The sequence below is a fragment of the Ochotona curzoniae genome, unplaced genomic scaffold, assembly GCF_017591425.1.
Source record: "Ochotona curzoniae isolate NIBS_2020 unplaced genomic scaffold, NIBS_Ocur_1.0 contig_1071, whole genome shotgun sequence".
In the NCBI taxonomy this organism is placed as follows: domain Eukaryota; kingdom Metazoa; phylum Chordata; class Mammalia; order Lagomorpha; family Ochotonidae; genus Ochotona; species Ochotona curzoniae.
The window spans coordinates 16,459,294-16,487,095 of record NW_024464939.1 but is presented as its reverse complement, the minus strand read 5'-3'; the positions used below and the strand labels follow the sequence as shown (position 1 = coordinate 16,487,095).

The following is a 27,802-nucleotide window of genomic DNA, read 5'->3' as shown; positions in this document are numbered from 1 at the left end:
ACAGGAGAGGCTGTTGCGAGGCGAAGTATTCTTACAAGGTCTTGAAAAGAGGATACTTGCAGGTAGCTAGAAAAGTAATCTTTTGTTGTCAATGAGACTAATCCTCAACTGTTAAGACTTTTTGCTAGAGTTTTGTGTCTGAAACTCGACTGTATTTAACCTAGTCTAGAAAAGAACAAGGTTTAATTTAGTATTAATAAAACTGTTTAGCTGAAATACTGTTTCTGGCTCTTACCAGGGTGGCCATGTTGCAAAGCTTTACTAAAATTTGGGGGTCAGTACTGTTACACAGGGGCATGTGAAGGAGTGGCTTGTGATGCTGGCATCCCATATTAGAGTACCAGTTCAAGTTCTGCTGCTCTGCTTCCAATTCAGTTCCCTACTAGTGTACCTGGGAAGGTGACCCAAGTGTTTGTGCACCTGCCGCTCACCCAGGAGACCCAGATGGAGTTCCAGGCTCCTGGGTTTGGCAAAAACTAGCTTCAGTCATTGCAGCTATTTAGGGAGTGAACCAGTGGATGAGACCTTCAGTCAGTTGGTTCACTGGGCCAGGACAAAACCAGTAGTCAGGTGCTTCATCCACATGGGAGCAGGGACCCAAGTACTGGGGCCAACTTCCGCTGCTTTCCCAGGCCAGTAGTTGGGAAGAGGGGAGGGTCCAGATTGGAAGTGGAGCAGACAGGACTTGAACTGGCACACACATGGGATGCCAGCATTGCTTTACCTGTTCCACCAGAATGCTGGCATCTTTCACAAACTTTTGGGGGCCACCAGGTTTGTATGTGAGATCTTATTAACCTGTAGATATATTCAAGGCCTTCAAGTTCTTGCAAAATTTGAATATCCTTTAGTTTCCATTTTTCCAAAAGCTTTTTGAAGCAACCTGCACATGCTAAGTCAGAGGAGAAGCAAATTTAAGTCACTATGTTTTGAAAACCATTTATTGGAACCAGTGTTGTGGTGTAGGTGTAAAGATGCCACCTATGATGTCAGCATCCCATACAGGTGCCAGTTCAAGTCCCAGCTGCTCCACTTCTGATCCAGCTCTCTACTAATGTGCCTGGGAAATCAGTGGAGCATGGGCCAAAGTGCTTGGACTCTAGTCAGCTACATGGGCCATAAGAAAGAAATTCCTGGTTTCTTAGACCTGTCCCATCACTAGCTAATGTGGCCATCTGGGAAATGAGCCAGAGGATGGAAGATCTTCCAAACATTTTTTTAATTTCATTTATTTGAAAGAGTTAATCTCCATGGAGGCTGAGTTTCAGAAAAAATTAAACTATGTCAATTTCCTTTCTAAAACATTGGGTTGTTTTCTCTCCCGAATTATCAAACAGTGTTTATCAATTTCAAACATAATTAAAAGGTGTTTTGACTGTTTAATTTTATGAATGGAAACTTATGGTTGTACTTCATTCTTGTTCAAATAACCTATACCATTATGCATGTAGAGGGAAACTTTTGCAGCTATCAGAGAACTGTCAGAGGTTGCCACGAAAAAGCCATCACAGGGGCCCGGTGGCATGGCCTTGTGGCTAAGGTCCTCACCTTGAGTGTGCTGGGATGCCATATGGGCGCCGGTTCTAATCCCAGCAGCTCGACTTCCCATCCAGCTCCCTGCTTGTGGCCTGGGAAAGCAGTCGAGGATGGCCCAATGCTTTGGGATCCTGCACATGTGTGGGAGACCCGGAAAAGTTTCCTGGCTCCTGGCTTTGGATCGGCACAGCATGGGCCGTTGCACTTGCTTGGGGAGTGAATCATCGGATGGAAAATCTTCCTCTCTGTCTCTCCTCTCTGTATATCTGACTCTGTAATAAAAATAAATCTTTAGCAAACCTGTGATGATTTTTTTTTAAGTGTGATGCCTGCCTATGTTAGCCAAGTCTTACCTACCTGAAGACTGTTTAAGGTAGGTGACTGAATGAAACAGGAACTACTGCCTCAAGATACCACTGGGTTATGCTCTTCTCTGAACAGCTCTGGGATCCCAGAGTTAGGCTGGCTGTCATCAAGCGGCCCAGTCACTCCCTACTGCTCCTTGACAGAATCTAAGGGAAGGAAGAAACAGAACACACAACGTACAGGACTTACTGAATTGGCTTCTTTTTCCATGGAAGGGTATGAATCATTCCTTGGATTCTTTGGTATAGCAAGTTCAGACTTCTTAGCTTTTGGCTCAGCTTTGCTTTCTTTGGCAACTTGTTTTGTCACAGATTTAGGGGGACTCCACTTGTTAGGTGATGGCTTGTGCACCAGTGCTGAGGAAGACTGGCTCGAACCACCCTCATCCTCTGCGTCTTCAGGAGGGTGCTGGGGGGCGTTCAGCTTCACGTAGTAGCCGTGATACTGAGAGTGCAATTCCCCATTACTAGGGTTGGGGACATGGTGGCGGCCAGAGTACTTGGGCTGGGGCACGTTGGCTCCTACCTCCTTTGTGGGAGCCTTTGACATCAAGGGCTTATTGACAACGGCTGGCACCTGCTCTTCAGCCACACTCCTTTTATCTTGATTGAGTCTCACCCCTGGGCCTGGGTTCTGCTTCTTCGCAGGTTTTGGGGGGGAAGGCTGCGGAGAGTGGCTGTGTTTGGGACTTGCTTCAGGAGACCTTGGCGGGGTGGTGCCTTTGCGATAGAAGTGAGGAGATTCCTTTGGTGTAGGTGGATTTGCTGGTACCTTTTCCTCGGGGTTTTCTTTAGCATCTACACCTTCCTGAAGTCTCTGTTTGATGTAGTCTGGGCCTGCAAAATCAGGAAGGTGATACAAATAAGGTATACAAGAAATAACTAAGGAGAGTTGCCAATTTTGCCAAGTTGACCAGGGCATATAGCATACCTGTTACAGGATCACACTATACCCCATTACTGTCATGTGTCTACTAAAACATTTTGAAAAGGTGTAAAAGTATGTTTTTACTAAGTTGATTTATCACTTTTTTCCTTTAAGATATTTGTAAGGTTTTGACTAAGAATGGGCACATTTAATCCTCCACACATCAGTGAAAAGACACTTTTAAGAGACTGCATATACCATTACTTACACTGTTTTGATAGCTCTAAAAGATAAACAGTTCTGACTTCCCTACCAATTAAACTGTTCCACCTACTTACAGAACATTGACATGAAATCTGGGTTGACAGTACAATAGTTGTCACACTAATTAATCAGCTCATATAATTAATACACAGAAAGCATACCTTTACAAATTACAATTTGACTAACCTGCATTTGAAAAGTTAGTGAGGTCGGAGAACACCTTGCCGATCACAGCCTTAACAATCCTTGGCCAAGTGATCATTAACATTTTCTAGCCACGAACGATTTGTGTTGCTTAGGTTTCACTCTACAAAACCACTTCCACGGAGTCCACGCACAGCTGGGAAAGCCTGGGCACTCTGAAGGCACTGATATTGAGACAGGCAGTTTCTTTGGCTCTATGTTCTCAGGATAGCCTGCCCCTCTTGTTTATACAGTTTAGGATTAGCTGATAACAATGATGTGTTTCTATAAATGGAAGACTTTTCATCTTTTAAAAGTGCATGGCCCAGGTGCATCATGACTACACAAGCAGTGAGCCCTAAAGAGACAGCATGCACATGGGAAGACGACCCAGGCCATGGGCTTATGGAGGCCTGTGGCTCAGGAAGGTATGGTGTGGGACCTGAGGCAGTGTGCCCGCCTAAGCATACCAGCCCCTCTCCAGTCATCAAGACACACATACCAAGGGTGCTTCCACTCCATCAGCCACGGCTCATCCAAAGGGGGAATTCAAGGTCACAGAGTAGCTGGTGGGAGGTGCTCTGAACATGGTCCTTTAGGTGTGCAGGGGAGAAACCATCCACCAGCTGCTTACATAGTGGACCAGCTGGAACTGGTCCTTCCTGGCCCCAATGCCACCTTTAACAAACTAACAGTATTTACAGAGGCTGAAAATTGGTTGTGTTTGACTCTTAAAAACACATTGCACATTTACAGCCTTGGTTACTTTTCCCCTGGTGATCCAAGTATTAAGGTATTGTAATGAGGCTGCTATTTCTTTTTCAGAGTACTTCTCAGCACTTAGAGCCTAACCCAAACCTTAGGCAGCAGGCATTGGTTACACCTGCAAAACCCAACAGTCCCAGAGCTCCCAAGTAGCCTTTCAGATAAAATGAACCTCAACATCCAAGACGGTATCTAAGCCAGAAAGGGGAGGTTCTGAAGAGCTGTTCTTGTGGGCTGAGGTTAATCTCAGTGTCCCGAACATGCCAGCAGTGTCACAATTTCACTCCTCCAGATGATAAATCCATGACATGGACTCAGGTCTGTCAAGGTTGTATGCCAACAAAGGAGATTTCCTTGCTAAGCCTGGTAAATGCTCCATTTTTAAAGCTGGCAACTTCCTTTTGAATCCTCCATTAAAAGAGGGCAGTGGCAAGTCTTGGGCCACTGAAAGATATTTAACTGGAAGAGGATGAAGAAGGTGACTGTCCATTCAAAGGCTGATCCCTTTCTCTTTTCTGAATCCTTTGCTGGTGTATGGGACCAGACATGACATTGACAAACAGCACCACAAGCACAACAAAGTTAGGTTCCTCCATCAGCTGACTTGCCTCTACTTCTGAACCTTTTTCTTCTAAGGGCCATTTGGGTATTCATAACATCATTTATAGCCATTTGGCTATTGATAAATTATTCATGGGTCAAACAAAACGATCAACTAAAAAATTAGCCTGCTATTATAGATTCATTAAATTTTGACTCATTCCCGATGTTGATTTGGCAGGACTAGACCAAATGACTTCAACAGATGGATGTTCCCTACCCCTGCCATAAAGTCATGTATGGTGGATTCTCAAGGAGAAGCCCATTGTTAAAGCCTTCTTCAGAAAAACTACAAATGGCTAATCCACTAAGAAATATCACTAGCCATCAGGGAAAAGCACAAAGCCACAATGAAGCATCACCCTCACTCCTGTCAAAGTGGCTAACACCCAGAACACAGTCATAGCTGCTGGTGAGGATGCTGTACACAGTGCTAGTGGGAATGTAAATTAGGGCAGCCACTGTGAGAAACAGCATGGAGGTTCCTTAAACAGCTAGAATTGGAACTGCCGTATGATCCCACAATCTTACTCCTGGGATTTTTGTCCAGAAGACATGAACTGTATCAAAGAGATACCTGTACCATCAAGTTCATAGCTGCGCTGTTTATCATAGCCAAGCTAAGGAATCAACCAATGTGTCCATTGCCATATGAATGAAGACAATGTAGAATATAACACAACAGAATACTACTCGGCTATAAAAAGGTAAAATGTTGTCATTTGCAGCAAGCTCGGTGGAATTAGAGGACATCACAATGAGTGAAATCAGCCAGACACAGAAACAAATACAACAGATTCTCCCTTGATTTTTCAAGTGAAACTTTAAGAAACAAGAGCCAAACAACTCAATTTGAACATAGAATGCGGATTACTAGAGGCGTGAGACAGATAAGTTTTTGAATTAAAAAAAAAGTAGGCAATTTGGAATGTGGCTGATTAACTGACAAAGATACTAACATGGGATGCTAATGCGGAGTACCAGGAAACTCTTTGCTTTACTATCTCACAACTTTTGTATTGTAAATTTAAAACTACTCAGAAGTAAAGTGCTAAGAAAGCCATCTCCTTCTCTTCTGTGATCAAGTATTTCTTGGAGGCTGGTGCAGTGTGAGTTGCTTGCACACTTTCTCTTCACTCCTCCATGAACGTTTCACTGTAGCTGGTTTATCTGTGCTCCATCATTACTCAATTTTATAGCAGTACTGAACTACCCGGCTAGGTATGGCAGTGCATGTACTCTGCAAGGACGATTAAAATTAGTTAAGACTCTTGAGCTCACGGGGTCTAAAGTACATCATACTGAGTTGATCATACAGAGTACTTGTACTGTTTTAATTGAATGGATTGGCATGAAAGTTCCTTCCCCCATACTCAAATGCTGATCTGAAGAGCAAAGTACATTAAAAGTGATTGTTTCACCTAAATACATATATAGGAAAGTGTGTAAAGAACTAACAGACTCTGCCAACTTTTAGTTATACCTTAGGGTAGCAGGGCAAGGTCATGAGTGTCTGAGTCCCAAGAAATAAAGCTGGGCTAAAGCCTGTGTGTTTCTGAAGATGTGAGGCGGATGGTGCCGCTTAAACATCTCTGATGTACCCTGCTGTCTTTGCATCCCACCTGCAGCTGCTGCAGAAATGGGAGTTGCTTTGATAGATTCCAACAAGCATGACAGTTTCCAGCAAAGGAAGGGAAAGAGACTGGTGATGCATCCATACTTATAAGAGGCCATTTCTTAGGGGGACCCTAGCAGGACCATGAAAAAGCTTTCTGATGACAGCATGTATGGGGGTTGCTGGTATTTGAAAAAAATGCAAAGGCTATAATGCTTATAAAATAAAACACTTTCAACTGCTTTTTGTAAACAGTTGAAAGAATGGCTCCCTCTCCACTGAAACTATCATGAATAGGCAAATATGAGAATAATTTGCTGGTGGAGGAGTTTGTATTAATGGATTTACAAAGGTAAATTTTAGTTTTCATTGAATGTAGTTCTTTTATGCTTATTAACTCTCAAATACCAGCCCATTTATTTTTAACCTCTAGAAATATAAAGTTATCACTACTTTTTGATTATGTATGCCACTCTGAAATTGTTTTGAGAGAGAGACTCCGGAGACAAGAAGAAGGTGGGAGTGGGTATGGATGGGTAAGAGTATACAAGCAAGGGAAGGCAACCCCATTTGCTGTTCCCCATGTGCCAGCTATCGGCCTGAAGTTGGGAACTCAATCTAGGACTCCTATGTGGTTGGCAGATTCAGTTACTTGAGCCATCCCCACTATTTCCCAGGACTCAAATTAACAGAAAAAAAGCTGGAACTGGGAACAGAGCAGGGATCAAATCCAGGCATTTCAATAGGTGACAATACACGAAGCAGGTGCCTCAACCACAAGGCTAAATGCCTGACTCTTAAGCCCACTCTGTCAAGATACGCTCTTCTCTTACAGTTGCCTAGACTGAACTGGAGGGCTTCTGATGACACTCAAAACCCGTGAAACTACGGGAATTTAACAGTGGAAGCAGTGACTTCTACACTGACTATCAGATTGGGGTATTGTTCTGAGAGGTTTTCACACAAGAGGTACAAAGCAAAGCCTGGAAATCTTCATGCCCACCAAATGCTCCCAGTGAGTCTAGCAGACCCAGTCACAGGTGTCTGAAAGTGTGCACAGTGGTCAGGTGGTGACTAAACATGGACCTGATGCCAGACTTACCTGAGGACGGCAGCTGGAAGTGGCTCTGAGCAGCTGGAAGTGGCTCTGAGCAGGCACAGGCACATGCCGGCTGAGCAGCCCAAGAGCATACAGAGCCAGATTCTCTCGAGCAAGAGTCAGTACTCTTTAACATAAAACAGAGGACAGAAGTGCTTCCTGGATGGTTTTCTCTCAGAGGGCATGCACTGTGCTTGCCACTTATTCTACATAGCAACATGTGGCACTGTTGCAGTGCCAGTGACATAAAGCTGATGAGATGCAGCAGTTTATAAAACAGTCCGGCCAGAACACTGCCAGGGAGAGAACTGTGACAAGTGAGAGGAGCTGCTGCAGCAGGGACTTTCCTGTGTTTTCACAGACGCTATCTCGGACTCCTCAAAGATTTTTCCCCATTTTGGGGATTTACTTTGGAAAGAAGCATATGAGGCACACAGTATGGAATGGCCACATTCGGTACTGTCAGCCATCAGTGATGCCCCACTGTTGCCATGGAGGCTCTGAACAGAGAATGGCAGATGGCACCAATGGGGTATCCAGCTTTACAGAGCAAGCCTCAGCGAGCTGGCTATGGGTAAAAAAGCAACATGAAGATACCCTCCTGTCCCCCAACAATGCCTACTAGGACAGTGCTGACACCAAATGCTTTGTAGTGACAATGGGAATCATTCATAGAAAGTAGACATTGTTGCTGCAGTACCAACCTGTGGAAGGACCAGACTGAAAGATTCTAGAGCATTGCAGGGGCATGAGTTTGACCCTGCGGTTAACACGCTGCCTAGGATGCCTGGGCTTGGTGTCTGACTCTGGCTCCTGGTAACACAGGCCTTGGGAAACAGCAGTCACTCAGTGGGAGACCTGGACTGTGTGTGTGGATCCCAGTTCTGGTTCAGCTCTTGTGGGCATTTGGGGAGTAAACCAGCAGATGAAAGATCTTGTTCTGCCTCATATACATGCTTAAAATAAATGAAAAGGATGACCTAAATCTCTGTGGGATAACTTTTGGGATCTATATGGAGAGAATATGGCTTTTACACTGTCTGAAACCAAAGCCTATAGCAAGGGATGTGCAGTGCCTCACACCTGGTTGCATTTAATGCACATTTGTGCAAATAGATATATCTCAAAAGATAAGTGGCAAGATTAACTAGCAAAGTCATGAACTACTAACTTCATGCCAACCAGTGTATTCTTTAGTTTCCATTTATTTATGAGAAAAAATGTATTTAGAATTTGGGGGTTGGAAGGTGAGTCTACAAGTTGTCCATTCCTGGATGCTTCCCTTTCCTTAACCAAAAATAGCACCTATTGATGATAGGTGCAGACGATTATGTAATGAGGATGTGAGGGCCTTAATTCTAAAGACTCCTAACTCATGCCAGAAATCCAAGCTTAGCTAGCATTGTTTCCTAATTTTCCTAACATTGTTTCCTAATTTCCTTTCATTTTAACTAACCCAAGAAACGATATATGTGTCAGCTTTAGGAGGATAACTGAAGTTTATGGAAAGTGCAGATAAATGTATTTTGGTGCAGAACAGTTTTAAAACCCATGCATATAAGGGGTCTGTGAAAAAGTTCATGGAAAATGTCCACTATAACATGCATGTGGCCCAACACGATGGCCCAATGGCTAAATCCTTGCCTTGCCAGCCCTGGGTTCCCATATGGTCATGGTTTGTGTCCCAGTTGCTCCACTTCCCATCCAGGTCCCTGCTTGTGGCCTGGGAAATAAGTAGAGGACTCTGGACCTGCTTGGGAGACCTGGAAGGCTCTGGCTGTTGTGGCCATTTGGAGAGTGAACCAGCAGATGGAAGATCTTTCTGTCTCCCTTTCTATAAATTTGCCTTTACAAAAAAAAAAAAATAATCTTACAAAACAAAACTATGCATGAATTTGAAACATTTTCTGGCAACAAAATGTTTTTCTTTAAAAAAATCCAAAGCTTACTTATCTTTATTTCTTTGAAAGAATAGAGGCAGGGTGAGCATGAGAGAGAGCATGTGGTCTTCCATCTCTGGGTTAATTCTTCAAATGCCTGCAATAGCCAGGCCTGGGGAAGGCTGCTGCTATAAGCCAGAACCTCATCTGGATCTTCCTCGTGGGCCAACACTTGCTGCCTACCAAGGTGTGCATTTGCAGGAAGAGGGAACAAAAGCAGAAGTGGAGGTAGGACTTGAACCCAAGGACTCCAATATAGGATGTAGGTGTCCCGAGTGGCATCTTAAATCTTTTGTGATCCAATCCTCACCACTCAATATTCCTTTGACTCCATTTACACTAGCTTCTGCAATGCCCTTGCATAAGCTTTAAACACATGTAGACTAGGGAAGTGGGCTAACCACCCAGAAGGCTCAAAGGAAATTCACCACATTCCAGGGTAGTCTGAATTTCCAACACGAGCCCAGATCACTAACAAACATTAAGGCATACTTAATAGCATTGGGCATTATGGCCAAAATAAGTGTCTGGAGGGAAAGGGTATATTGAATGGTGGCACAAAGAGCCATGCATACGAGTGTCCCTCTCCCTGGGCCTCATTCCCTCTGCCTTTCTTGGTGAACATTTTTCAAAACTTTATCTTAGCCTTACTGGCCTGGGAATCTGATTGTATCAGTTTTTGAATTAGAGTCATCTCATGGCTCACATTACTAACACAAGACAGATGTATAATACCAGAAGGCTGCAAGCAGTGTAAATGCCTCCTAGGCCAGTGGACTCTTACTGATACCACCAGTATATGCTCTTCCTATTGGCAGACCTCCAAGAAGAACTCAACCAAAATTAGTGGTGAATGTGGAGCCAAGGCAAGGGGCAGGAGATGAATCAAGCATCTAATAGAATCAAACTGCTATATCCTCATGCATCAATTTCCTCAGTCAGGACAATCTTGCCAATTAAGCCATACACTGTTGGCTCTAGGGCCCTACATCCTTCCCCATGATGGCAGTGTCCTTACCAGCGTGATGGCAATACTCCCAGCTTTTGGCTCAGGCTTATTCTCTGGGCAGTGTTGGAATGCACACTTCCAATGTTGGCCTTTCTGATTCAATTTCTGCATTTGAAGGTACTTTCAAGGATTTTGTGGGGAAAAAGATCATTTTATGTTTTGCAAAAAATAACGCTTCCCCTAGTTTCTATGAATATGTATTTTCCATGAACTTTTTATACTTCTGTGGTGACCAGTCTTTCAGTGTTTCTCTTCAACCAATCAGAGGTCTTATGGTTCTGAGAGCAGTGCCATTGCTTAGGAGCACCTGACCACCCTGTGCAGCCTATTGGGCTCATTTTCAAGTGTAACCCAGAGAGGAAGTATCCTTTGAAGTTCTTGGGGGTGATTCACTGTGCCACTTACACAGGTGAGAACTCTGTGCATGCATACAATTACTATATCCATGGTTGCCTATGTCCCCGTGTAGTCACTTTTGTAGAAGCTAACACTGAGTGATACAGCCATGGCACACGAACCACAGAACAATATAGCTTTGAACTAAAGGCACAAAATTTAACTTAGATGGTGAATACCCTACTCATTGCCAGCTCCTGAAAAAACAGGTAACTTATCACCAGAGTGGTAAAAGTGTAAACTGAGAGAGACAACCATCTCCCCAGGGTTAACAACTTCTTGGCATGGGCACATGCATTCTAAACAATGGAGACATTTATATGTGAAACATGTAAATGAAACCAGCAGCCTGACTTAGAAATATCTGGAAAGCTCCTTTAGAAAATGTCTATCTGATTTGGTCACCCTGTAAATGCAGTGGAAGGCAGGAGTTCCTATCCCTTGAGACTATCAGTAATGCACACCACAGAAAAGCCCTCTATACAGTTGCTGAGGGAAGTGCTGGCTGTGGGTCAAAGGGGACTGCAGTTGCCCCCCGTTTAGCTTGGTCTCCAATAGACCCACTGTCATCTCACGCTACTGGGATGCATTCATTACTGATGGACAACTGCTTGTATGAAGTGGTTTTAGTTAACGGAGGGTGGAATTACATTTTCCCACAAGAGTTTTTTTTCTTCCCCCTCCAATGCTTCTACAGCATAAAAACCTTTTAAAACACCATTTGGTCTGGGGAAACCAAGCTGACCTTCCTCCAGGTAATAACTAATAGAAATCTAGAAAAACTCTACGGCTCATGAGAATAAACAGCAGAGCCAAGCAATCACACCAGCAGACAACAATCGTGGTCTTGTTTTTCAGAGCAGCTCAAGCCCATAGCCCCGGCTGCCCAGCATTTTCTGATGGCAGCAGCACTGGAAGGCACAGCTCTCCATTCTGCGCAGCTGGCAAACATCTTCTACAGCTCTCACATCCATGAACTTGTGCACAAACTTTAGGTATCACAGAAATGCGAGTGTATTTTCTCACCAGAAAAAAATTTTTTTCTTCTACTGGGCCACTCCAAAAATCCAAAGGTTCCCTTTCCTAACAAAATGTATCTATATTCACTGATTTAAACTCTAACCCAAAGGTTTAAAAACAAAAGTGAAAGAAAACACTAGCTCTGATTGCCACCCTTGTCCGTGAGCTCCTAGAGAATTTACACTAGCAGGATGCCATCTGTCACTAAGCATGTGGACCAGGCCCCTCTGCAGCCTTTCTTTCACAAAATCTGAGCCTTCACCTGGTCTTAGAAGTCCTTCTTTGCAGGGAAAAAAACAACCAACCACCAAACTCAAAATATACAGGTCGTTTCCCTTTCATGCCCTCCATCCCTGACTGCAGACAGACTGCTAGCTCTTCTGTATATCTCGTTATTTCCCTCACCCTGATTTGCCTTGAAAACCATAGTGATGCCCCGAACTTCCAACCCAGCCCTGCTTTTCTGAAAGCCAACCTGTACAACAAAAACAGTGTGCAGAGTGCCAGGCCAGGGGCATGGTGCTAGGGACATGGCTGGACCAATGCAGAAAAGTCCTTTCCTGAGAGAAGGTACATTTTGCTACTTAACAATTCAGAAGATCTGTTTTGGTTTCTTCACTTAAAAATTTTCCAATTTCTCTCACAGTCACTAGAAACATGTTCATGAAACAATGCAGAAATTTATATAAAAGCTGACTATTTTGTAATTTTAAAAACCTACCAGTGTAATTATAGAAAGGTATAGAAAGACTGCTGAGAAATTATTAGAACTGAATTAAATATTGAAATGACAAATGACTGATTTCTATTTCATAACATCTAAGAGGCAGATGATAGAAATCCTTTCTTCTGGAGTTATCACTTTCATTTCCACCATCATGTGTCTTTTCCTAATCTATGCAGATTAAAGTGCTTTGGAAATAGTCTCACTGCCTAACCACACTCCTTGCAGCATCAGCTGAGGTTCCTTAATATAAAAAGTGACAGTTCTCACTGCTCATCACTTACTGACAATGCTATTGTTACAAGTAACGGAAGTGTGCCCAACTGCCCTTCCAGGAGGATGGGATGCAGGGGGGATGCAGGCATGGCTCAGACACCAGGTGTCATTTGTTTTGTGGTGTTGCTGACATTCAAACACAGATCTTGAAGTGAAAAGGAAATACAAGCACAGCCACTGCTCCCAGCAGCCTCACCAAAAGAGAACTGCTTTACCTGGCTGGTAGAAGTCAGGCGACAGCTCCCTGGCCACAGCTCTCGCGATGTCGCACTCCTGGCGGGCGGCCAGCGCAGCCTGGTCAGCGGCGTCAGCTTTCGCTCTTGCGTGTGCAGTCCTATACGGGGCACAAAAGAGCCAGTCAGCAAAGGTGGCACCTTATTAATTACACGGGGAAAAGCAAATCTCAATCCACAGAAAGCAACGTTAATCATGATCATGGTCTGTGACACCTGCGACGGTGAGTCTCAGGATCATGTTGCTGTGGGATTCCAATGTCACAGAAAAGAAACTACCTGTGCCTAGCTTCGGTCCTTCCGGGCGGGTGGGGAGGGATGAGAAATATAAGCAAATTCTAAGCACACTCACGTTAAGTCTAGTTTTCAACAGCAACAGAGGCAAATCCCCTGTTCACTCTGATTTCCATTGCCCCTTTAAACTCTCACAGTCGGATGTGAATTAACGTCATGTTTGTGGATTTCATTCTTATGGGAGAATTAACATTAGAATGTGATTTACGAAAGGACTGCCTGGGAGTAGGGCAGATACAGTAGGTCTTTGGGGAAAACATTTGACCAAATCCATTGCTAAGTAATATCTGCTGATTCTCATAAATTGCCATGGCCAATTCTGGGCTCCCAGTGTGATGCCACTGGATGTGCAGGGAGCACTCCTCGTTTCCAGCAGCCTAGGCATGGCCCATGAGCTCTTCTCTAAGAGCAAGGGTGGTAGAGGAATGCATCTACTGACTTGCAAGTAGGCTTCTTGTATGAAACCAAACAGAGATGGTGAGGCAGAACTGCTGAGAACAAATCAATCTCTCAGTCTTCCATCATCTCCATGGCCCAAACCCAATTACCAAAACAGAGGACTCAGGCCATGGATGAGGCAGCAGGAAAAAGAGGCTTCCAATGGTAAGACATGAATGGTGCTTTACAGCCCAGGAAGAGGGGGTTTGGGAGGTCAGAAAACTCTGCGTGGTTCACTGTCAAAGAGGAAAACCCTTGTCCAGTTAGCTTCTAGTTGATGGTCATGGGCACCGATTTCTTTTTTTACAACATCTCCCAACCCCTCTCTTTGGCTGCAACAGCCAGGTCTGGGCCATGCTAAAGGCAGGGCCAGGACCTTCATTTTTACCTTCTACATAGCTGGCAGGAACCCAAGCACTTGAGGCATCACCCACTACCCCTCATGTGCATTAGCAGGAAGGTAGGTCAGAGTAACCAGGACTAGAATTGGCACTCTGAAATGGCATCTTCCTGTCTCGTTACATGTGTCAGGGGCAAAATCTCTCTGTAACTCTGCCTTTTAAGTAAATAAAAAGAAATTTTAAAAAAAGAAAACTAGTGAATGGAAATAGCTGATGCTGTCATCCCATATGGACACTAGTCTGTATCCGAACTGTACCATTCCACCGCTGCTAACGTGCTTGGGTGGATGGCATACTAGAAGACCTAGATAAAACTCCTTGCTTCTGCCTGGCCCAGGCCTGGCAGTTGTGGCCATCTGAGGAGTGAGCCAGCAGGTTGGAAGATCTCCTGTTTCTCCCTTTCTAACTCTGCCTTTCAAATAAATAAATGCTAAAACAAAAAGAAAAATCAATGGAAAAGGTTGGTGTGGCATAGCGGGTGAAACCATCACTTGCAATGCTGGTACCCCCTATGGGCACTGGTTTATGTCCTGACAGTTCCACTTCCCCTGCCAATGTGCCTGGAAGGATGATAGTTCAAGAACCTGGTCCCCTGTTACCCACGTGGGAGGCCAGTTTAAAACTCCCAGCTTCTGACTGGCCCACCCTGTGCTTGTGGTCATTTGGAAATTGAACCCACGGACAGAAGATTCTCTTCCACTTTCTCTGTAACTCTTTCAAATTAATACTCTTTTCAAAACATGAATGGAAGTGACAGTAAGTTGATCAATAATTGTAAAAAGGTTCAAGGTGCAAGGGGGAAAGACACGAACAGTTGGAACAGAGCATAATTAAAGTGAAATTGTTTTGTATCACACTATAAAGGGGGCAACACAACACTGTACATTTGTCAAATGTACAAAACAAAGAGTGAATTCTGTTGTCAATTTTAATACTAATGGATCTTGGGATGAGCTTTGTGATGCAGTAGCTAAGCCACCACCTGTGACACTGATGTCCCATGTCAGAGTGCCACTTCACGTCCCAGCTGTTTTGCTTCTGATACAGTTTCCTGCTAATGCATCTGAGAAGGAAGCGGGTGATGGCCCTGGTGCTTGGGCCCCTGCCACCCTTATGGGAGAACTTGGTGAATTTCCGGGCTCCTGGCTTTGTCCAGCCAGGAGTCATGACAGCCAAAGTCATGACAGCTATTTGGAGAGTGAAGCAGCTGATGGAAGATCTCTACATGTGTGTATCTGTGTGCCTTCCTTTGTCCATCATTCTTTCATATAAATAAATAAATGCATAACTTAACAAATACTAATGGATTGACTTGTGCCAAATGCATCCACTGTATGGGTCACTGCATGTGAACACGAGGACATAGATAGTATCTGAGAACTTGTACTTTCTGCTCAACTTTTGGGTAACATACTACTTCTCTGGAAAAAAAAAGTCCATCAGTTAAACATGAGTGAATCAACTTCCAATCATGAAAAATTCCAGATCACAGAGGATTTTATGGATTATTTGTCTTCAGGGCCCAGGAACTGTGACATGGGATGAAAACCAAAAGGGCAGGGATGTATTCCCTGACACCGGCTGTCACGTCAGTCTGCTGCCAGCTTCAGTCCTGGGTTGTGCCTGGGAGTTTACACGGACGCCCTCCGTGAATGTTCTTTCAGTTTCTCAGAATTGTAATTCTTTTTTCCCAGAATGACTTTCCATTTTGTCAGCTATTCTTAGCGAGAACCTAATTATGTCTAGGTATCATAATTAATCTTCCTAAGAATACAGCTATGCTGCCTTATAATTTGCTTGCCCTTTGATGATGAACGTATAAGTCTTGGATACAAAGTGCTTGTTCTAATATACTGAAAACACCACCGTAGAGGTGTGCATGTAAAACGGCAGAGTCACCTCCACCACTTCTTACAACATATTAAACTGGAGAGCAGACAGATCCTGTCTAACCTTCTACAAGTGCATGACAGGAGCATGGCATCAGGGAAGCGTCTCCTACGACTTCTGTGCTAGTTCCTCTTCCTGTGTTTCACTCTAAGCCCAAACAAGAGGGCGACTTTTCCATCCAGCATGGCTCCATGTATCAGCACTGCTGCTCACTGGCCAGGTGAATCATAAGCACATGTCTGCCAGAGAGGTGCCGACAGCACTGGACCTGACCATGGGAAATGCAGCAAACATGGGCTCGCTGAATTTACCAAAGCCACTCACTAGCCTGTGTGGCATGTCTAGCTTTTGCTCAGGAACAGTATGGTTCTGTCCTGGCTCATGTCCCGTGTTCAGTGGGCAAACATTGGAGCAGCAGCCAACACATGACTGGGTTGCCAGTATCCCACATGGGAGCACCTAGGTTTGAGAATGGCTCTAACGCTCTTCCAGCTTCCTGTTAATGTGCAATCTGGGAGGCAGCAGGTGATGGCTCATGAACCTGGGTCCCAATCACCAAGTTGGGAGATCTGGATTGAGTTACAGGCTCCTGGGCCTGCCCTACTCCGGGCAAGGCTATTGTGGCCATATGGAGAGTAAACCAGTGGACAGAGGATTTCTCTCAGGCTTTAAAATAGACAAACACACCCATATATGCCCGCAGCCCTCCCTAATACATCACTGAAAAACAAAACAAAACAAAACAAAACAAAAAAACAAAAACAAGATCCCAGGCTCAGTTCCTAAGCAACACAGAACCCCCTTTCACCCAGCAGCTGGTAGGTCATGTCACTGTTCCCATTCTGGGGGTGGGGTAGGGGTTTGGTGATTCCATCTGGGGAGATCTACTGAAAGCAACTGGGCTGTAACAGTCGGTTGTGCGAAAAATGGGTGTGCAGCAAAGACGCATGGTGCCCAGGAAGCGTTCCTGTGATCCAAAAGACTCTGACACTGACTAGTCTTCAGATCCTTAAGAACCAACCAATACCATGACCACATGCATATTCTGTAGCAAATGCAATAAACAAGGTGAGAAGCAATCTCTTTCAGTGGGTGTAAGCTGATGACTTCATGGACAGATATGGTTTTGCAAATGAATTGGAGCTTTAACTTGTGGAGAGTTAGAATGGGACCACAGGGCTGGCTGGGTGAGACCCAGGTGGGCTGGTTGTGTTCACTGCACCCCTTCCTGGACACCAGCCCTGCTGAGGTCAGCTGTGAACAGCCCTACATGCCTGGCCTCCTTCATGCTGAAGAACTCAGACACAAATAGGTTTCCTTACCAATAACTGAATGAGTAATTGAAGTCCTTCTCCCCCTTCCCCACCCCCCAAAATAAATGAAATAATCTTACAGGAGTTCTCAAGCTACCTTACCTAGAAGAAAATAGGCTAGTTCTTTCATTGTTTTTCTTAAACACAGTAAAGCTTTCGTAAAAAGCATATTCAGCCTCCGCTAATGACGGGCCAGCACACACCTCTCCTGCTCAGGCACTCACAGGTTCAAAACTGGTCACACATGATGGATCTGCCTGAACATTTCATGGCAGAGGCTATGATCTCATTGGCTCAGGGGGCTGTACTTGCAATTTTCTTTGATGTCCAATTATCAAAAAAAATATTAATTTTGGAAAAATAAAAAGCATGACTGTACATGATCCCTTCTCTGCCTCCCCCAAACTCTGCGTCCTGGTATCAGAAATGTCATGCTACAGATGAAGTTCAAGGTGTTCTGGACACCTCGCTTCCCTCACACACATCTACAGTGGGCACATGAAGCTGGCACTACCTTAAGGAAACTTCAAAAAGTTCACTTGAAAATGGAATTAAAAGATAAAGACATTTGGTGCAAAAAAAAAAATTGTTACCTATGCACAGATTTTAAACACTTGTGACTGGAAGTAAGCATATCTAATTCCATTTCTCAATGTATTTTTGTTGTTCATTTGTGTGTTCTCCACCCAATCATTTCTCCTCTTCCTCGTGGCTTCCACTATGGTCATCTCATCATCTCCCCAGGGTTACTGCTAAAGCCAAACCGACATCCACTGCTTCCCTCTGCCTGCCAGCTGTCTCCTTCCCTTCCAGCTCTCTTGAAAATGCCTGACAATAACCAGAAAGTCTTCCCCTGGGTTATGGCACCACGGGTAATAAAAAGTACAAAAAAAAAAAAAAGACCTGCTAGCCTTCCTTCTGGACTGTGACATTATTCATTTACGAGAGACCTAAATTTGAGAAAACCAATTATCTTGTGCAGACGGCCAGCCCTTTTTAAGAAATTGGTCTGCCGAGTGAAGAGCAATCTCAAGAGGGACAAGAACCAACTGGATCCTTGGATCCAAGTTAGAAATCAGAGGCCTGCTTCCAAACTGGCCTGACGTGATTTGGTCCTCTGACAAGATGGACCTAGCAGGGCTGAGCATGTGTGCCTTGCACGGGGTAGATGTCTGTCTCCGTTCACCACTTGCAACATTTCATCCCCATATTAGCAGAATTACCTGTGATTTTTACCTGGAATGGACCCAGCTTTTGCTAAAGCTGCATATTCAGGAGCTTTTGAGATGTCTACTTCATACATGTTCACCATCTGCAAGTTCCCAAATGCTACTTTTCTCCATAAATTAAGAAAGGACCTGGAATAGTAACCTCGAGACAGCATTCTTAGGTTCTCGTTTAATACAAGCTACATCATGAGTGAAGAGTGGGTCTTTGTTAAAGCAGGAGTACATGTCTTCCTTTCCTTTAGAAGCACTATCAAGGGACTGGTATTATGTGGACAGTGGGTCTCAACTGTTGCTTGCCACTAGTACCCTCTAGCAGAACTCCAGTTTGAGCTTCCGATCCAGCTTCTGACAAATGTGGCTGGGAAAGCAGAAGATGGGCCAGGCACTTGGGCCCCTGCCATCCATGTGGGAGACCCAGATGGAGTCCTAGGCTCCTGACTTTGGCCTGGCCCCAGGGCTGGCTATTGTTGTCAGTTGAGAATTGAACCAGTAGAGTGAAGAGGTCTTCCCTACTGTGTCTTCCAATCTCTGTCACATTAATCACTGAACTTAAATAAAAGCAATATCAAGTTAGATATGCAATATAAACAAATTCCATAGATATGTATAATTGTGATGTTTGAATTTAAAACTAAACATTAAAAAATATAAATCATGGTCTTACTGTTTGTGCTGAAGTTATGGTATACACTTAGGTATTTCCAGGGCCCAAACTTCCTCAGTGCCATCAGGACACAGGCTTGGACAGCTTTAACGACCAGCAAGGAAGCCAAGGTCACTCTGAGCCACAAATGAATCTTGTCAATGAGATCAAAAGTTAAACCACACTTTTTTTTTTCCAGAGAAATGCTTTCATAGAATCATAATTAATATCGTATTCTTGGCTTTTTATCACTAGGCAATAGGAGGAGCCAAGATTTAAGTGAAGAATGTTTATACAGCTTTCGTAAAATGCTGTCCACTATGTAGGTCACTGTCATGTTTATTAAGGTCTAGGTGATACATTTCTCTTGGACTTCAGTGCCAGGAAAATTTGGTCTGTGATGATAACCCGGTGTGTTTCCTTGTATCATACCACTTGAACTACATCATCTATTGTTTCTCTTTTGTTAAGGCTACCAGGAAACTTGGAGTAAAAAAATCTTCAATTTATGTGCATAATCACCTCTTTTAACCACGTGGCTTTAATGCCAGCATCAGGGATGCAAGTGTGTGTGTGACTTGTGGTAGTGTCCTTCCGATACCTTTTGTAAAGTGGCAGGATGTGCAAACAAAATAAAATACCAATTCCTGGAGCAGTCAGCTCTTGTGTATGACGTTTCCTCCACTCTAAACGCCATCCCCCTCCCGGCCCCAACAGTGTTAACCCTCGGGACAGGATGTTGTAACTTGGAGACCAGAGAGTCTATCATTTGATCTCTTTACGTGAGACTTTTTTTTTCCTGTGCACAGAACATTTTCAAGCTCAGAAAATAAGTCCTCATCTTTAAATACCTCTATTTCCTAACCTCTGATGAAAAACTTAATAAGCTTAAAAGCTACTGTCTCTGGACACACTGCTCCTAATCCGGGATTGGAATATGCCACATACTTACTATACTTTATTTTAAATTTTGCAAAATCTAGCTAAAACTTGCCTTCCTATGTTATTTATGCCTTGGTGAAAATTTTGATGTAAAAAATATTAAAAAGTTGTGTTGGTCTTGAAATAATTTTGGAGAAAAGCCTTTTTTTGAGTGAAGATCATTCTAAGGTTCAAAAGCAATGCCAAAAAGCAAGAAAAACACCTGCAAGCTACTGAATGGGACAAAATAGTACAAATAATATTTCTCTTTTAAGGCCAGTGAACAGAATATATGAAGAACTAACATTTCATAACAAAATAACTTGATTAAAAAGAGGTAAAGGGCTAAAAAAGACATTTCTGCAGAGACATAAATATCCAGTAAACACATGAAAAGACACTGAGCCTCACTAAGCTGAAGTGAAATGCAGATCAAAGCCAGTAGGAGAAACCACTTCATGTTTGTTGGATGGCTGCTATTAAAAAAAGGAAAAACCCACCAGAAAATAACATTGGCAGAGATACGGAGAAATTGGAATCTGTGCACTGTTGTTGAGAATGTAAAATGGTGCAGTTCCTCAAAAACTTAAAATAGAACCACCATATGATGTCCCAATTTCACTTCAGAATGGAAAGCAGAGTCTCGCAGAAATACCTGCACACCTCCACTGATAGCAGCATCAATCACAATGACCTGAAGGTGGGTGGAAGCAACCCAGGTGTCGGTGCACGAAGCATACAAGCATGCATGTGTGTGTGTGCACATGTGTATATGCATGTACACATCAGAATATTATTCAGCCTTAAAAAGGAAACTCAGGCACATGGTACAACCTTGAGATAAGCCTTGAGACACTATCCTAAGTAGAAGAAGCCAGCAACAAAAAGACCAATATTGTAAAGGTGCCCAGTTCGCAGAAACAGACATGGCTGCTGCCCATGGCTAGCATAAGGGAAGAAGGGGAACTTGTTCAACAGTATGGCACTTTAGTTTTGCAAAATGAAAAGCTCTGGAGGTCAGTTACACAGTGGCATGAGTGTGTGACCACTGAAAAAGAAAGGCTAACTGGGTATATTTGTTATAAATACTTCATAATTAAAATAATCTTTGAAAATCACCTGATGGATAAGTCTTTACACATTTGATCTGTGCCTCACTGTCTTTGTGTGTAAAAAGTTGGGCAATGGTCCTAGCTGTTCTGGGGCTCTGACTGATTTATATAGCACACTCAGTACTATCTTAGAGAAAGTGTGTAGCAGATAGATCAACATTCATGAGGTATTTTGGGGGAAGAAAGAAAAAAAAAGCCAAGATGGAGCTCTCAGCTGAGAATCCGTTGCATTAATCTTGGCTGTGGCATGCTCAGGGTTTGATGAGTGTTATGAAGGCAAGACACTGATGGACACTTTAAGGAAAGAAGTGAAGAAATAGGAGCACAGCCCTCACGTCTGTTCTGTTAGCTCTTAACATTAAGGCCTGGCACCAAGCCTTCAACAGAAATGTAAGCATAATGGCTAAGTGGGTAAGAGAGAGAAACAGAAGATAACCCCAAGTCTCCCAGCATGGTCCCTAGATGCATGGCCTTATCACAGTGTAGGCCCCACTACAGCTAGAAGCTTTTGACAAATTCACTGTTTGCCAATTAGGATTTTATATGACATGGGCATGGTTAAGCTCGAGATAGCAGGCTGCAATGCAAAGGGAAGATACAGTTTATCAACAGACACCAAGTTCAACACAAGGTGGATGAACTCACTGCCAAAAGTGAACTGGAGAAGAACCAACAACACAGACCAAAGGATTCTAGGGACCCATCGAGGGAAACAATGTGTGCCACTGAGGTGTGGCAGCATCCAGGGAAGGTGGCGGCCTTCCAGTGGAGCTGTCCCACGTGCCTGTTCTTGGTTAAATCCCGTGTTCCTTTTCCAAGTTAAGTGGGCCAGATCCAAATTGGTCTTTTCTCAGGGGGCAGGTGCATGTTCCTCAGCCTGCCTGGCTGATTGATGTGCATCTCCAGGACAAGCACAGAGTCAGGCAAAAAGGGCCTGCAGGTCCAGTGTGTGCTCAGAGAAGGTGCCGCTGTGTGAGCACGGTTGCCTTTGTTCAGGCAGTTCAAGTAACGAGGCCACTGACAAAGCCAGATGGAAGGGAGTCGGCAAGGAAGTGGGCAGGGGAAGTAGAGGAAGCAGGTGTGGGCCACATGCTGGAGACTTTTGACCTAGAAAGGAAGGAGGAAATTTGGACAGTCACCAGAAGGATTAGCTGGGTCAAGGGAAAAGAGGTTTTACTCAGATTTTTAAGAAAATGAGAATTGCTTCTGTTGGGAAGTAAGAAGAAAGTGGCTCAGAGAACGAGAGAAGATGAAGCAGCCTTCACAACTGAGGGAGTCAGGCCCTGGACTTAAGAAAGGAGCCAGGTCAGAACCCAACAGTTGATTGACATTACTTGAAGGACCCCAACTTTGAGAGAGACTGAGGGTGTTATGGAAGACCCAGTTTAAACACAATATTTCACATCTTAGCTTGTGCCTCCACTTCTTTACCTGCAAAAAGGGTGCAGTATTACCTGGCAAGAGTTGTTTTGGGACCAGCATCAATTTATAAAAAAGCACTCAGAACTAACTCAGAGAAGGTGTTTAGCTGATCAATGCCCATTATTGGACTTCGTATTAACTCAGAGAAGGCATTTAGTAGGTCAATGCCTACCATTGGTCTTCTGATGTAATTGAGGGCCGACAGGCAGGATGCAGTGAATCTAAATAGGTGAGGATTTACAATCAGCCCCGTGCAATCCTAAGGAATGGGAGAAAGGAAAGTCAGGACTGCTGAGCAGGACTGGGAGGATCTAACTTCAAGTCTGTGTGGTTGTGTGTCTTTCCCTTTTCCTAGGAGAAGTGGAGCAGGTGGGAGATGGCCTTGGTGCAGGGGCAGCGATTTGGGGTAAGGGGCAAGCACCAGGCTAGTCACTATGGAACTATGCACATGACACACTGGCTTATGGACAGGACAGGACAAAATGGGCCAAGTCAGGATGGAAGGAAAACATGAAAGCAATGTGAACACTGGAAATCACACATGTCTGCACTATTAGATTCTTAGGTGCTTTTGAGCTAAGTCACTGCCTACCTTCCCATGTGACAAGTTTTACAGAAATTGTCTTGACTCAAATTGGCTTCCTAGTAGAGTCTACCACTTGATTAAGTTATTGCCTAGTGAACTTTTGCTAAGAGAAGATAGACAAAGCTATTTTCAAATGGACACACAGCCTATGAGGCAAACCTGGACACAAATGTAATCATGAAGATGTTTTCTTTTGAGCAGTGCAGTAAACACCTGGATGGGCCTGGAAAGAACCATGCAACCTTCAGAACCTGACATTCTGGGTTATGAGAATCATCCTGGCAATGATGTTTTTACGCCAGCATAAATGTTATACTTCTTGTCCTTTGTTGGTGGTCCAGTAAGGGCAGAAATTAAAGCCTGGCTAAGAATCAGAAAAACTGAAGATTACCCAAGGGTACAAACACATATTCTACTGAAAATAAACTAACCAGGTGACCGGATCATAAACTGACCTCATCTCCACTCCCTGAAGCAAATGCCCACAAGACCCATTCCTTCATGACTCGCACATGTCTGTTTTATAAATACTTAGTACATTTACCAAAAATTAAGCAGAAATGGTGTAAACTCTTTAGAACTCCTCCTTCAACTTAGTTATAAAAGTCTCAAGTAAAATACCTACTTTCTATAAAAAGTGCAAATTTCCCTTATTCTGTCTAAATATGCCAAATAACAAATAATAACGGAATTTACTCTTGTACTGGGTTTGTGACACTCAACAGCGTAAACATGAACTTTCTTGAGATTAGATATATGAAACCTTTCTCTATTTCCAACTCCTATGTCCAAAGTCCATGTTTAAGAGGATTGCTTTACGAGGAATGCTCCAGTTTTAGGGATACATGTATTCTCCTAGCAAACTCATTTTACTCATCTCTCATGCCTGGGTAGAAACTGGGATTCTCTTCCTCCATTTACTGCACACCTTATTGGAGACAAAGAATCATTCAATAGTTCAGCTAGCGAATTCAACTATTTTCACTTTAAATCTCCAGTTTTTGGCTATAGCAGATATTATGCACAACAAAAGAAGGAGCACAAATGAATTTGTTCTGATTTATGTTAACCTTTCAGTTTGGGAAGAAAGACTGTGCAATGTACTGCTTTACCAAACTTAGTTAAAAACACAGTGTAAAAAAAATTGCATCAAAATAAAAGCAAACAGAAAACAAACCACAGCACCAACTGGAAGGGTCTTTGAAAGTCCACATGATCTCCTCTCATGGCCAGGCAATTCCTTCTCCTTGGGTAGAGATCTAAGACTCAGAGACCAAGGGACATGAAAAACAGCACAGCTAGCCAATAAAAAGGATTGGCAGGACCTACATTTTTCAGCCTTTAGGATAAGGACTGTTGACAGATTTTTTTTCTTGTGGCTTGATTATTTTGATTTGCCTGAAATAACAAGAGCATTTCAAGCATCTTTTATGATGTAGTTGATACCCTGCAATAAACAATCTACTAAACTCTGAACAAAAGTGTTTTAGCAGGTTTTCAGAAAAACATAATTAAACAGTTATTTCAAAACCATTAAGAAACTAATTAGGGCCCGGCGCGGTGGCGCAAGTGGTTAAGGTCCTCGCCTTGCACGCCCGGGATCCCATATGGGCGCCGGTTCTATCCCTGCAGCCCCGCTTCCCTTCCAGCTCCCTGCCTGTGGCCTGGGAAAGCAGTCGAGGACGGCCCAAAGCTTTGGGACCCTGCACCTGCGCGGGAGACCCGGAAGAGGCTCCTGGCTTCGGATTGGCATAGCATTGGCCATTGTGCTCACTTGGGGAGTGAATCATCGGATGGAAGATCTTCCTCTCTGTATATCCGCCTTTCCAATGAAAAATAATAAAATAAATCTTAAAAAAAAAAAAAGAAAGAAACTAATTAGGACAGATGCCATACTTCATCAGAACACCACTGCTTAGGTTTTTGTTTTGTTTTAAACAAAGCCTAGTGTTATCTATTTGGCTGTTAGTGTTAACAATTTATCTACAGTAGTTAGCAAGGTAAACTGCAGGCAAAAAATTTAGCACAGTTTCAGTACAAACACCTGCTTTTCCCTGAAAACACTGCAGTATTTGAAAGGCTGGATATTCTCTGCAGTTATAAAGAAGGTTCCCATTTATATAGACAGGAACAACAACAAAAAATGTATCCAGAAATCATGTGAACTGATGTGTGCTAAAGATTGGTGGGACATTTGTTGGAGAGATTCTAGATTCTGGCCTACCATTCCCACTTAATTATGTTACCTTCCAGCTTATACATTTCCTCTCTGCTATAAAAATCCATTCATAGGGCCTGGCGTGGTGGCCTGGTGGCTGGAGTCCTTGCCTTGAGCCCGCCAGGATCCCATGTGGGCACCAGTTCTGGTCCTGGCAGCTCCACTTCCCCTCCGGCTCCCTGCTTGTGGTCTGGGAAAGCAGTGGAGGATGGCCCAAGGCCTTGGGACCCTGCACCTGTGTAGGAGACCTGGAGGAAGTTCCTGGCTCCTGGCTTTGGACTGGCGCAGCACCGGCCATTGTGGTCACTCGGGGTGTGAATCAATGGATGGAAGATCTTCCTCTTTGTATATCTGACTTTGTAATAAAAATAAATCTTTTTAAAATATCCATTCATATCCACACTTCATCTTATATTCATGCTTTCTCCTTGAGTTACTGTTCTCTTTATTCAGTGTGTAATTCCCAAATTTATAGTTCCTACTTAAAAATGTCAATTTTGAGCTCTCTCTCTCTATACATATATACATGAGCTAGTTCCATTTGAATTAATACCCCTGTCATTATATTTAACCCTTTTTGGCTCACTTTAATGTGAAATAGCAGAGCTTGGAAAACATCTTATTGTAGACCACGGGACAGATTTGGTTTTCATCAAAGTTATTCTTTAGCAAGAACATTTTTAGGTGGTGTTAAAAATGTTACAGATTCATCCTCTCACAGTGCCTTCCTCCACTCATCAAATTAGTAATTAACGCCTCCAAGTTTAAAAGGAAATATCAGAAGATTGTCTAGTTCTTCCTGAATTTTTAGTTTCTCTTTCCTCATGAGACTCTCAAAAATTTTCAGCATTTGCTGTCAAACAGAGAGCAGACTTTTTTTGGCCTTGATATTCCACATACATAATAGCTTATCCAAGGATATTGAAAAAAAAAAAAACAAACATACATTCTACCAGACTAGTTTTCTGTTTAGAACCTCACATAAAAGCATCATGTGGTATAACTTGGGGGACAGAGGCAGTTTCAAAGATGGGTGCATGCACATTATGGTTAAAAGCAACAACTTGATTAGAGATCATGAGAGAAACGGAACACAGAATTGAAATCAAGTTCAGCAACAAAATCATGTTATACACTCCGGCTCGAACAACTGGAATCTTTTCTCTCCGATCCTCACCTGTTGATAGCGAGTTGCTTCGGTACTTATACTCTTGCAATTCTTGTAACACTTGGAAAATTCTCAGAGGTTTGCTGTCTGCCTGGGTATTGACGCTAAGCACATTCTGACAAACTTTCAACCCTTCCTTATCTTTGTGGTAGGTAGAGCCAGTGCTGGGACCTGGGGTGCTTGTATGCAGGGTAGCCAGACTCCCGCTGCAGCCCATGAGGAATGCAGGGCCTGTCTTCCTGGACCCTATGGTTGGCTGACAGAGGCATCAATCGAAATGGAACCAGCTCATGGTTAGACTAATTCCAGGAAATATCAAGAACTCCAGCCACATAGGGAAACCTATACAACCCAAGAAGAAGAGGGAAATTTAGGATGTCAGTGCCACTGAGGTCAGGCTTCCTTGTTGAGGCCTAAGAATCTGGGGACATCAGCCAATTACCATCTTGCGAGTATGGGAAGGTCAGTCTGAGTGTCTACCCAAGCCTAAGTTCTTTGCTGTCAAGCTGTCCACCATCAGTATCTGGCACGCACCTGCCACTTCCCTGGTGATTGATAGCTGCCGGATACCAATGACAGGCTCTCTGGGTTTGCCCCGAATCCTCAGGCCACAGAGTAGGGTCCATTATCCATGTTTTGTAGTCCGCAGTTTCAGCTGCCATCCCACAATATTAAATGAAACACTCCAGAAAGAAACATTCCTAAGTTTGCAACGGCACAATTCTAATTAGTTTAACAAGGTCTCACACCATGCTGTTCGTCCCAGGGAAGCTAACCATGCCTTGGTCCACGGAATCTACAGTATACACTGTAAGCCCTCAGTAGCATCTTGGTTGTCACACCGATTGTCACAGTATGCCTGTGCTTATGTGTGAATAACCTTTACTTCAGTTAAGGTAGGAATGAATAATAATGCTGGAAATGTGCATATGTAGAAGGAAGAGAAGCCATAACATGTACTTTCCTTAAGTGAAAAGATGGAAGTTCTTAAAAATTATGCTAAGGATGCTGAAATCAGTAACAAATCTCTTTAGGTAAGTGTAAAGAAGAAAAAAGAAATTCATGCCAGCTTTCCTTAAGTCCCTCAAGCTGCAAAAGGCATTGCCAGAGCTGACTGATGCTTAGTTAAGATGGAAAGATAAGCTATAGGGTTCAGTACTCTGGGGGGAAAGGCAGACAAGGGAGACTTAGAATTCATCTCCTGTGGATGAGAGTGGGAGCATGAGTGAGTTTTCTAGGTCCATCTGCTTCATGGGCCAAGTTTCAGCCAGTGA

At 43.5% G+C, this 27,802-nt stretch overlaps 1 protein-coding gene across 4 annotated transcripts in view; it reads right to left on the bottom strand.

Annotated features, from left to right (window-relative positions):
• JPH1 (junctophilin 1) overlaps positions 1-27,802 on the bottom strand; it is a 79,818-nt gene that overhangs the window by 4,494 nt on the left and 47,522 nt on the right. For all 4 annotated transcript variants that reach the window (XM_040995605.1, XM_040995620.1, XM_040995612.1 and 1 more), the window contains exons 3-4: positions 12,876-12,994; positions 2,092-2,738 (exon numbers count right to left, since the gene is read on the bottom strand). In XM_040995605.1, the coding sequence (XP_040851539.1) occupies positions 2,092-2,738; positions 12,876-12,994 (766 nt within the window). The remainder of the gene's footprint in view (positions 1-2,091; positions 2,739-12,875; positions 12,995-27,802) is intronic.